This window comes from Bidens hawaiensis, unplaced genomic scaffold (assembly GCF_021521415.1).
Source record: "Bidens hawaiensis isolate Kalapana, Puna unplaced genomic scaffold, B.hawaiensis_p1.1 tig00012610_1, whole genome shotgun sequence".
NCBI classification, from domain to species: Eukaryota; Viridiplantae; Streptophyta; class Magnoliopsida; order Asterales; family Asteraceae; genus Bidens; species Bidens hawaiensis.
In genome coordinates this window covers 207,595-220,610 of record NW_027492036.1, presented here as the reverse complement: position 1 = coordinate 220,610, position 13,016 = coordinate 207,595, and the positions used below count along the sequence as shown (strand labels likewise).

The window sequence follows — 13,016 nt, the reverse complement described above, 5'->3', positions numbered from 1 at the left end:
AACTTTTAATCACGAGTGGCAAAATCAACTTTAATCTTTATTGTCTCTTATCAACAAGATAAATGATTTCAATACTGCCAAAACAGACTACATAGTAAAAGGTTGAATGGGATATTATAACAGATTATGTTGAAAACAATATAACATAAAAGAACAGACATATCGTTGTAATATCAGCCATTTGTTAACATATGAATTAATAATTAAAAATGGGTTCTTTAATTTATAATTCTATCATAACTATTGTTTAAACCTTGTCTATGTGTTTTATTGCACCAATAACTAGCAATATTTTGTCACCTATGACCTATTTCAATCCAATTTTTACCCATTTCAATGAAAAATAAGGGACGTCCATCTAGCTCAACCCATTAAATTCAATATAATACCTAATTTAATCCACTAACCAGTAAATTTATGTCATCTTGCATTCTTAGCCAACTCACTACTCGCATTCATTCCACAGTTCCTCCTCTTCCAACCAAGCTTTGAGTTACAGTACTCAATACATGAAAATCTTGCTAGCTTGCCTACTGAAATCACGTTGTGGTTATCATTTTAGACATGGTACTATAATGGGTACTAGAAAGTTGCATATGCAATTGACATGAATACTCACGTCCGTAAGACCCACAAGCGTACATGTATCGCCCATAAGATCTTTATTTTGTAGATCTTGAATTTTAAAGGTTTTTAACTTTGGAATGTTAATTTGAATAAGTCGTAGAATAACAATGTCATAATTTGTTATTTGATTTCGTAAGTGTGACGGTTTGGTTCATGAATATGCTTTATATAAGCTTAACTGTTTTATTATTGTTGGTCATGAATGGTTTATGCATTACTAAAATTAATATCATTATTTAAAAAAATAAACAATACAAGTCATGTTGATAGCACTCAAACCAAGTTGAGCAGAAACAATGATTTTTAAACTCAGTAATGCTAAACAGTTCCCTAAACATTATCCGTAAGAATAGTTAACAAGATCAAAACATGTTTAAATAATTACAGTTATCCAAAAATAATAATCATGTATTCTCTGGAAAGAATTTTGACATGTTACCTAGCGTTACTCCAAAAGTGAAGTTGGAGTTATATTAAAAATTAAGGGAATAAAGCCATCTAAAAAGGTATTTCAAATGTCACCTTGAGATAGAGACAGGAGGATTGCAACCAAACACGAACCTTACATAAAAATCCAAATTATTTGGAACTGGTATCACGTATCATATTAGTTTTAAAAAAAAATTTCACGAGTTTGAGATGGTTATGACTAATGATATAAAAAGATGACTATCAGATTACCCGAATTCGTTTACCCACACTGAATTATCAATATAACCTTAGAAGTTGCGATAAATGTTGCGTAATTATTAGAAGTGTCGTTGATTATTTCACGCCTTTTTTCATAAAACTATATACAAATATACTTACAAATCCAACGGGTATTGAGTAGCGTATACCCAACAGATACGGAACAAAGTAGACGATTTTCTAATCGAGAATGAGATTGTAATTACAAGGGTTGCATATGATTAAACCTAGAGCATCACAAAAACTTGAAAACATAAATTACATAAGTGTCTAGACAAAACTTGTACACTAAAGACTACTTCTAGCATAAACATATAGACCCAACACATTAGCCATTCTAGTAGTACTCTAAAACCAAAAAAGACAGCAAACATAACAAGCACAACTTTAATCTAGTAACAAGGTAGAGAAACACACATTTGATGGCCACCATCTCAAAAGGGCAAACTCTTGGAAGTTGACATAGATGTAAGTGATCTAAAATGCTCTGACGGCACGAAATCTTGCGGCAAATTCGCTCTCTTCGCCATCCTCCTCATATTACTGTGCAAACTTTGTTGTACCAGATGCTTAATCGCTTTACTCTCGTCACTCATCATCGTGTCATCTTCTGAATCCTTAGGGGGGTCTGTTGATCCCACTAATCTGGAATCAACATACCCACACTGGGGCGCTGAAACATTCGCCCCGCTACTTCCGACAAAGGTTTCAGACACCTGTTTGCCTTTATCGATCCTTAAAATTTCCAAAATCCGAGACGCTCGTTTTTGCGCTAACGTGCTACCAAGAAGTGTTAGTTCAAGGAGCGTAGATGTAACCCCGGACTCTATCATGACTTGTCGGTCTCTATACGACTTATGAGCCATTACCATTAATATGTACGTCGCCTTTTCTTGACAAGTAGGCGAATCTGTCCAGCTTAAAACATCAGCCATTATCTGAAACGAATCACGAACACTACTAACCGCCTTCCGTCCCTCAGGCGTAGACACCACATTGCTCAAAATCGACAAGATCCTATCACTAACTTCCATATCACCCAAAGTAGTCAACAAAAACAGAACAAAACCATCAATTTCAATCATCGGTGACACATTCGAAGGCAAAATCGACAAGTTATACAACGCCCTAAAACAATCTTGAACAACTTGCGAGTCGACTCCACCTCTAGCCGAACTCATCAACGTTTTAACCAAAAACGATACCGCTCCTGATGACCCGATAATAGGCTTGTTCGAGTCCAGCGCGGTTAACCCGAGAAAATTCGCTACAATAGCCGAACACAAATCCGGTTTCGCCGAACCTTCATTTGAAGATTTAATTAGATCAAGCATCTTGTGTACCGCCCCTGCTTTAACAATTGCAGCTTTGTTCCTAAAACCAAGTCAAAATAAAGTCAAAATTGAGATCAAAACATAATTAATTAATAATTAACTTTGCTTACGTGTCATTTCCGATTCCGATATTAAGAACCGCATAAAGTCCGGCAACCTGAAACTCCAGATCGCCGGAATCCAGCATGGCAATCAACGGCGGGATTGCTCCGAGCAACGCTAACGTCATTCTCGCTTCAGCATCGTCTTTCGCCAACCGCCTCACCGCCTTGGCGCCAACCAAAACGTCGTCGTTCCCGCCGAATTGTAACCATTTGACCACGCGCTTCAATTCCTCTAAAGCCTCCACTTTCTTCTTAACCGCCTCTTCTTCTTCTTCCATCATCTGCGACATCTTTAATAATTCCGATAGCTTCTCCGACCTCTTATTATTATTACTATTATTATTGATCTTAGCCTTATTATTATTATTATTATTATTGAGCTTGCTGACGTCAGATCTGCAACTGGGTATGACTGGAACCGGGGAATGAACAGTGTGGCGGTACCGGTACCCACCGCCGCCGCATCTCATCGTGTCGATGATTTTCCGGCGGCAAGTGGACCAGAGGTTGAAATTCCGGCCACCGTCATGTTGGCGGTCTAGAACAACCGATCCGAGACTGACTTGTTGAAATTTACCCATTGAATCAGTCATGCAGCACCTACATTGCACCGGTTAAACCCCAGATCAAGAGTTGAAAAGTAATAACAGAGAGTGAAGCTTGTGTGAGAAGGAGTATGAGTATGGTGATGTGTGTCAGAGGGGTGATATTACACTTACCTAGCTTAATTAATGTGTTTGATGGCTGTTGATGTCCTCATGGTTTTTATTTCTCATTTTGGTTAGATCTTTCGTTTTCTTCTTGTTCTCCTACCTACACATGTGACATGTTTTGATGTGGTGTGTGTATATCCTAACATATATCATAAATGTGCATATGCTAAAAATAAGTTTATTTTTGTATGTTTGTAGTATTGGAATATGGTATGCATTGAAAGTTTGTTCGTTTTGACTAGTTAATGTGTGTTGGTGTTGGATACGATTCTATATATGGTTTCGTTTTTTTGATATAGTCTGGTGTTCGTGGATATAAAGAGCTGAATATTGTAGAATGTTATAGAAGAGTGGGGTTTATGCTGACTTCTGAGTCGGTCAAAATTTGAAATTTAAGAGTGAATCTGACTCTAAAGGAATACATTATCTGACTGTTCTCGCTAGATATATGGATGTGTATAAAGAGTGATATAAAAGTATATGTGTTTGTGTGTAGATGGGTTGAGTAATTAAGCATGGGAGGTTCATGGTATGCCGCTTGAAACGGGGCATTATGTTTAACCTTTGAGGTTGAAGTTCATATGTATAGTGAGAACTAAGAAGCCATGGTTTGCTTCTTCGTCTTCATGTGTTGAACATGTGATGAGATCTTAGTTATTGATTTATTCTTCATGCAGTTTTATTGATACATCTTTTGCCAATACATTTTCTTCTTAATCAACATAATTTCATTAACGTGGCTCTATGTCGGGAATGATTATTGCTACTATGTTTTTTTGCCATGTCACCAAAATTTGAAATTTCGTACAACCATATGTGAAAGTTCTTATCATCAAACAAACCATGCGTCATAGATTTTACGCAAGTCCCACCCATTTGAGGAAGAGGTCTTGTAATATGCTTGTCCAAAAGTGGCATGCCCAGTTTTTGTACAAATGTAAGCTTGATTCAGTCAATTATATGTAAGCGAAAGCATGTTTGTTGGACAAACTAGTCATTGGCATGCATGCCTAAAAAATGAGGTGAATGAATGATAGTAATGTACCCATTCATGTAATGTATAGTGCAAACGGAACATGCATTTAGCTTTTTTGATAAGGAAATAGGAGTCATGCACCCTAATTCTTTTTAATGTATGGTACAGCATACGCCCATGATATGCCTTTTCTAACTAGACACTATAACTTAAAATATTTTTGGTATTCGAATGCATGATTTATAGAATAAAAGGTACTTTTAACTTATGGATGATATCAATTTTCAACACTTTATGTATACATTATGTATACAATTAGTTCTTTTTGTCATCTTAAAAAGCATGACAAGCTCTCACTATAAGTTATAACTAATTCAAATCCCATAGGCAAACGAATTGGCATTTGTTTTCCTTTTGTAGTTATCGTGAGGGGGCGGCATATGCATGTCGCCATTCAACTTGAAAATCTAATATTATTATATTATTAGTAGGGCGATTTTAAGCTACAAACCACTATAATCAAAATGAAAATCACCTCACTATTGACGTGGCGGCGTATGTCAAAAATCGTCCCCAAAAGTAGCCCCTCCACTACACATGGACTTAGAGAAGAGCAAAGTAAGTTAGTGATAAAGTTGTATCTATGTACAAACGATGGACAACAAAAAGATCATAGCAAAACTTAAAAACCAAAACAAAGAAGAAAATCGTATTGACTGTAGTCTCAAATAAATTCAATGTGTTGTTGCATCGAAAATAAGAAACCTCAATGTGGGATGGAATGGTAATCGTTCTTGTAGGTCCCCAATGCGGGTGGATCTAACAATAATCTTGGATCAACTGAGCTTAGTGCTAGCGGAAATCACACTAAGCCACCTAAGCGGTCTCGGATCTTGAGAGGTTATTTTCGGTTGGTTAGAGAGAAAGAAAGAAAGCCGAGAGAGAATGAGAGTTTGGCAAAAAGGTTTCTTTTTTTTTAACCACGGACAACAACATCTCTCATGGCATGCTTCCTATATATATAGGGAAGCATGTATGAGAAGTAAGTCACATCAAATGCCCAATAGGCTTTACAACATTATTTCCTTTGGGCCCATACATTCAAAACTAACAACTAAAACCCAAAACATATAATTACAATATAAAAGACTAAAACAAAATGGGACTAACAATCTCCCTCTAGTCTTTAGTATTGGAACCCGTCGGTGTCGTAATCCAGCCAGCCGTCCTCGGGTAGTGGAAGTTCAACAACTCTTTTAACAAACTTGTTGAAGGCTTCAACTATCCGGTCTGTGTTTTGACGACCGATGTCCTCGACGGTTCCCAGGGGTGAATTGTAGAGCTTCTTGATGTCTTTTATGTGCAGCCCCATTAGCTCGTGCTCGTCAAATACACGAATCTTAGGCAGATCTTTGCAGCGTATGACGGCCTCCCTTGTCGAATTGTCGAATTCCCAGCCAATGAAGTCGCGGAGGATGTTAGGAATAAAGGGCTCACCATGGTAGATGATATGATAGTTATTTGGTGCCCTGTATCTCCACATTGTTCGTGGCTCTCCGGTGGCTTGGTCTATCTCCCTTGGGTTCTTGTACTTCCGACCCTTATTCGGCTCAAAATCTTTGTAGTCGACTTTCGATTGACGATGAAGATAATCCGGGATCCAACTCTCCAACGTACTCCCAACCGCACCATGGCCTAGAGCCTTTCGAAAATAATTAATGTCAAGCTCTGGTAACGACTTGAGCTCATGGTGGTTGAGATAGATCAGATCACCATTATATCGTCTGATAGTCCAACACGCGTTCTCCTTATTATATTTCGCATAGACAATCAGCGAATCATCGTGGTAAGGGTAGATGAGCTCGCGTGCACATGCACGACTTGACACAATATGATTTTCCTCTTCTTCTTTGGTGGTTCCTGTGTCAAGTCGGCAGTTTGATTGGAGACGGGATCAGCAGCAGGAGTCTCTGAAGCCTGAACTTGAGCAGGAGGAGTGTCTGGATTAGGTGAGTAGTTGATGTAGTCATCTTCAACCCCTTCCTCTGTATTATGTTCAATAAGTTGCTCCAAGTTCTTTCCCGCTTCAATAAAGTCATCTATAACACCTGCAAAGTCATCAGGAAATAAATCTTTATACATATCGGTAATTTGTGTGTCGTGTTGCCTGACTTTGCCGGCTGAGTCGCGATCAGCAGGGTCTTGAACTTCATATTGAGCTTGTGGAGGTGATTGAGTGTTAACTCCACCTCCACCTCCCACTGATCCGGCCCCTCCATCTCCTATATTCCCACCATCATCATCGCCATCGTCATCCTCATCATAGCTATCATGAACGTCATCATCGTCATCATCTTCTTCTTCATCATCATCCTCATTCTCATCTTCGTCATCACCATCATTACTACCACCAACACCGCTAGACTGGCCGTCTTGTTGTACCAAACGACCAACAGTTGCCTCACCTTCAGACACTCCCACCCTAACTCCTCGCAAGGCCACACTCGGACCAGCGGTAGGCTGCGAACCACCAGCCTGATAAGTCTCTCCCGACCTTCTCCAACTCTTGAAAACTTTATCAAGTCGATCCTCCATACCATGAAATTCATCCTCATGAATACCCATAAGGTCTGAGGCCGCTTGATACTTGCTTACCAGCTCTTCATTCGTTTTCAGCTGAAGCTCATTGAGATGATCATGTTCCTTGATCTTCTCTTGAACAACCTCCATTTCGGCTCTGAGCGTATCGAGGGAAGCGGATGAAGCGAGTTGATTCTCTAAATTTGTGACTCTGGAGTTTGTAGCTTCTTTCTCAACATCCCATCTTCGAGTGGCATCCTCAATCTTCTTGTTTAGACTAGTCCTGAGAGCACTTGCAGACGGCAGGTTTCTTTCAAGAGTGGCCAATCTGTCAGCAAGTCTGGAATGGTCTGCTCTTAGGTTTGCGTTTTCCGAGGCTTCTCGGTTCATCAGCGCTTGAACGTTCTGGATTCGGGTATGGAAGGTGTTGGTCAATAATATTTGATTTTCAGCAACAGCATCGCTTGCTTCCTTCTGTTCTTCCAATACCCTTATCCGCTCCCTCAGAGCATCCTTCTCTTTCTCGTCTTCAATCGTTTTCTGTTTCATTTCTTTGATGAACTTGAGGAGCACTATTTATCGCTCCGCCCTTTTAGCATTGGATTCCTCCAGTGCGACGATCCTATCGAGGATAGTATTGGCGTAAACTGGAGGTGTCGAAGACTTTCCTCGGGCAATGGGTTTGGGTGAGATAATGGTAGATGGTGGTGTGATGGACATTACGGGTGGTGAGGTTGTTTGCAAAGGCAGGGTGATGGGTTGAGTAAGGATTGGTGAAGTTGTAGTGGTGGGTGGTGTTGATTGTGAGACATGTGGTGTTATGGTTTGGGTTGGGGAAGTTATAACGGTTTGGCTCCATAAACTTGTTGTTTGGATTGGTGAGCTGAAGATGGATGATGTGAATATGGAGGAAGTTGTTGGTTCGGTGATTGGTTGAGTGTGTGGTGTTGTGATTTGGGAAGGTTCGGGCTCGGTTTGGGTTTGTTGTGTGACTGGAGTTGTGGGTTGGTCTTGAGGTGGTGAGGGTGGTATTTGAGGTAGGAAGGTAGATATTGGTTGGTCTGTTGGAGTGGTTTCGGGTGAGGATTCAGGTGAGTCGTGGAGTAAGGTTTTGGTTTTCTTGGATTTGGATTTCTTTCTGGTTTTTGGCTTCTTGTAGGTAGGGATTTGGATTTTTGTTACATCTAATGCTTTGAGGGCTTGGGTTAGAGCTTCTTTGGTGATTTTGGGTTGGTCAGATGGTTTGTCTTGTGAGGGAATCTTGACAAGAAACTTGGATGACTTCTGGGAGTCCCCAAGTTTCCTCAGACGCTTCAAGGGCGGCTGGTCTTCCTCTTCCTCCTCTAGCTCAATTATCTTGCCCTTCTCAGCCTCATTCCTCTTTAAATCGTGCTTGGCCTTTGTGCGGTCGTCAAGAGGCTCATCACTAGAATAAGCCACAATCTCAGCATTCAACTCCTCAATCTCTTCACTTTCCACATCTTCATCACCCGCAGTTTCAGTCTCCTCAAACAAACCGAATTTCGGACCCGGTCTTGGTCCTTCATACTGATGTCCCCTTCCTTTGGTGCTAAGCAACACACCAAAGATTGACGTCTTGATTTCATTCACATGATAGGGCTCGGGAAGAGATTTCTTGTCTTTAGCCTTCTTTGACCCCGGCCTTGGAACATCTGGGATCAAATCATCCAGGATCATCTGTACGAATCTCGGGTACATAAGCCATGTGGCTCCACTCCTGATGTTCCCCAACATGCACAGGAATATTCTTCGAGAGTAATTGAACTTCTTTCGAGTCGTTAATGCAAACATGATCCTGACCCAGTCAACTTTCATGCTATCAAATCCTCTACGAATATCCGCAAAGCAATGAGTGACTATGTGAAATAGAAATCTCCAGTATGGTGGGAGATGTTTCTTCTCAAGGCTTTTCCACTCTGTATCATATCCCATACTCGCCACAAAGTCTTCCAACTTCTTTCTGTTTCCCTTCTCATATTTGTAATCTAGCTCGTCAGCAATTTTTAACACCCGTCTAATATCTGCTTCAGTGATGGTCAACTCTTTTCTTGCAACCTTTGTTGTGAACGATAGGGAATCATCAGCAATCTTGGCAAATGCCCAGAAATCCAAGACCCACTTGTAGTAAATGGCTGGATCAGCAGATATAGCATGTGCAAGGGGTGATTGCTTAAGTCCCTTGACCATAGATGTGAACGCTTTTTCCTTTTTAGACTTTGGAAGCTCAAGAGCACAAAATTGATTATGTCCCTGAAATTAATACCACAAGATCATGAGAATCATCATTAGATAAAAGCAAAACAAGATAAGTTGTATACATATGCCTTAAATATTTATCTATTACTTAATTTAATTAATTTGTTATAGTTAATTAATTATTTACATTTTAGACTTAATAAGTTAATAGGTTAATGTTAGTTTATTTATAGGTTCCTGATTCCAATATGTACAAAGTTCAAGTCTAAAACAGTCTGTGAATCCAAACAGTTCAATAGTTCAATATAGTCCAGTGGGTATTAGTCTGAAAACCAAAAAAAAATTGCTAAGTAAAACTTTTTCGCATGGTCTCATTTCGCTTCGCATGAACCCTTTTTATGTCGACAAGCATACGATCATAACAATCACGAATAAAGTGTATTCGGATGTCAATGTGCTTAGTCTTTGAGTGCTGGACCGGATTTTTAACAATTGCAACGGCCGCCTCATTGTCACATTTGATTGTGGATCCATATAAATTCAAACCGAAGTCCAGCAGCTGATGCTGGATCCATATCACTTGAGAGCACAGCTGGATGCGGCGATGTACTTGGCTTCTGCTGTGGAAGTGGATATGGTGACTTGTTTCTTGCACTGCCATGAGATCAACCGATCTCCCAGGAATTGACATCCACCAGATGTTGACTTTCTGTCCAAGTTACATCCCCCATAATCACTGTCGGTGTAAGCATGAAGTTCCAAGGGTGACTCCTTTGGATACCAAAGACCCAAACGTGGTCTACCCTTCAAGTATCTGAAAATACGCTTGACAGCCGTCATGTGGGCTTCTCTCGGGTCAGACTGATATCTGGCACACTGACAAACAAGGAACACAATGTCCGGTCTGCTTGCTGTGAGATACATCAGGGAACCGATCATTGATCTCTAAAGGTGTTGATTGACTGGTTTTCCCGATAGATCAGGAGCGAGAACAGGTCGCGTAGCGATTGGAATCTTGAAAGATGTTGAGTCCTTGAAACCAAATTTCTGAATAATGTCGTGAACGTACTTTTCTTCGTGAATCAAAGTCCCGTCCTTCTTTTGCTCAACTTGTAAGCCCAGGAAGAAAGTCATATCCCCTAAGGAACTCTTTTAAATCGCTGTTACATAACCTCAGAGAATTCCTTGCACAGATTCTCATTCGTGGACCCGAAAATGATGTCATCAACATAAACTTGCACTAGAATCAGATCACCCTTGACCTTCTTGACAAAGAGAGTTTGATCAATGATTCCTCTCCTGTATCCATTCTTCACTAAATGATCGGCCAGTGTGGCATACCATGCACGAGGTGCTTGGTGAAGACCATAAAGTGCTTTGTCAAGGCGGTAAACGTGATCAGGATGATTTGGATCTTCAAAACCTGGAGGTTGACTAACGTAGATCTCTTCTTTTACTTTCCCGTACAAGAAAGCAGTCTTCACATCCATTTGATACACTTTGAAGTTCATGTACGAGGCGTATGCCAGAAAGATGCGAATTGCTTGTAGTCTGGCTACTGGTGCATAGACTTCATCGTAATCAAGACCTTCACGTTGCCAAAAACCTTGCACAAAAAGCCGGGCTTTATTTCTAATGATCACCCCTTGTCATCTTTCTTATTTCGGAACACCCACTTCATTCCAATTGGTTTCTTATTTTCTGGCTTCTTCACTAGTCTCCAGACATTCAGCTTCTTGAACTGTAACATCTCTTCTTACATGGCTTCAACCCAGGAATTCTCTTTCAGTGCAACTTTGTAGTCCTTGGGTTCCACCTGTGAGATAAAACAAGCAAAAAGACATCTGTTAATGTTACCAGAAGTACTACGTGTCTGAATGCCAGCGGACGGATCTCCAATGATGTTCTCAGTCGGATGTCGACGATGAATTGGTAGCTGTGGAATCTGGTCGACATGCTCGACTGGTGTGGCCTCAAGCTGGATAGTCATGCTCTCTATGGGATGAGAAACAGTGGTCGCAGGGATGGAAGCACTTGGTTGAGGATCAAATTCACTTTCTTGCTGTTTGACCAAGTGTTCTGGAGCAATGGGACCTTCCCATAGGTTGTCATAGAATGGGACAACTACTACTGGAACAGATGTTGTGTTGGTGTTATCAGAAGCATCATTCGGACATGGTTCAACCTGCACATTTGATGCATTGACCTCCATTGCAGGTCCTTGTTTGTCTTCTTCCGAGGGAGGTGTGGGGACAGATTCCACCACACTTGGTTCTGCAGGAGGTGGCTCTGCTTGATCGACTTGAACATTTTGATTGTTGTCGGCTGACACATATGAATCATAATCTGAATCAGTCATGTCTTCAACAACTGGCAATTCAGTGGTGTCGGCAGAGGGCTGCTCATCATTAACCGGGGCTAGTTGATTCGTCACGGGTTGTACATTAATTATGGGTGCATCAGCAGCTATATCAACATGTCAAAAATCTCTCAATATAGCATGCATCAGGATAGACTGATCATCAGCAGGTTGAATCGGTGGAGAAACAATAGGGGAAACCAATGTTACAGCGGGAGTTACATACATTCCACGAAATTGCTTGAACAAACTTTCATAATCAAACATCCAGTCAGGACCATTGTGTGCATTAGTATGGTTCAATTCTTGCCAATCAATGTTGAATGACTCCAAGATTACTCTAGTTTTCTTGTTGTAGACCAGATAAGCACATTTGTCGGCAGCATAACTAACAAAATAGCACTCATCCGCCTTTTCAGCAAACTTGGAGGTTGTTCCAGCATTTGTTTGGAGTATGGTACAGGGACATCCAAACGTTTTGAAGAAATTTACCCTTGGTTTCATTCCATAGAAGACTTCATACGGAGTCTTGTTCAGCCTTTTGTTCAGAAGCACATGATTCTGGGTAAAACAAGCAGTGTTGATGGCTTCACCCCAGAAAATCAATGGTAGTTTGGAATATGAGAGTATTGTTCTAGCGGCTTCAACCAACGTACGGTTCCTTCTTTCAGCCACCCCATTTTATTCGGGAGTGTAAGGTGCGCTGAGTTGATGAACAATTCCCTTGTTGTGACAGAATTCATTCACCACCTTGTTGCAGAACTTTGTGCCGTTGTCACTTCTGATACACTTCACCTTCTTGCCAGTTTGATTCTTAACCAACACGATAAATCTGAGCAGAAATTGTGATGTCTCGTCCTTGTGCCCTAATAGAAATGTCCAACTGAAACGCGAAAAGTAATCAGTAATAACCAGACAATAGGCTTTTCGACCTATTGCCATTGGTTGAATTGGACCAAAAAGATCATGTGCAACAACTGAAGAGTTTTGGCATTTAGAGCAAGATAAACATTTTTCAGCACAGTGAAAAGATTTTACTGGTAAACCCCTCACATGGTCACCTTTAACCAGCTTATTCAAGTTCTTAAAGTTTACGTGACCCAAAAGTCGATGCCATAGGGATGAATCATTCTCCGAGGCCTTGGACATCAAACAAGAAGCGGAATGCATGGAATAATTGCTTCTCATATCCAGAATGTATGCATCGTTGTGCCTCGGAGTACACAACATGATCCACTCTTCAGGGACCTTAAAACCTGGTTTTAGAATGAGATATTCATTTTCTGTAAATAGGGTTGAGAATTTCTTATCACGGATTTGAGACACGCTGAGCAGGTTGTGGTTGAGCTGTTCCATAAGATTGACCTCATCGAATGTCAAAGTACCATTCGAGACTTTCCCTTGTTTGGTTATTTC

General features: G+C 40.5%; 1 protein-coding gene across 1 annotated transcript; it reads right to left on the bottom strand.

Annotated features, from left to right (window-relative positions):
* Positions 1–1,552: 1,552 nt before the first annotated feature.
* On the bottom strand, positions 1,553–3,336 carry LOC143541516 (U-box domain-containing protein 45-like). Its single transcript, XM_077034331.1, has 2 exons — positions 2,762–3,336; positions 1,553–2,691 (listed from the first exon to the last, which is right to left on the bottom strand). The coding sequence occupies exons 1-2, from the start codon at positions 3,334–3,336 to the stop codon at positions 1,752–1,754; spliced, it is 1,515 nt and encodes a 504-aa protein (XP_076890446.1). The 3' UTR covers positions 1,553–1,751.
* Positions 3,337–13,016: the final 9,680 nt, after the last annotated feature.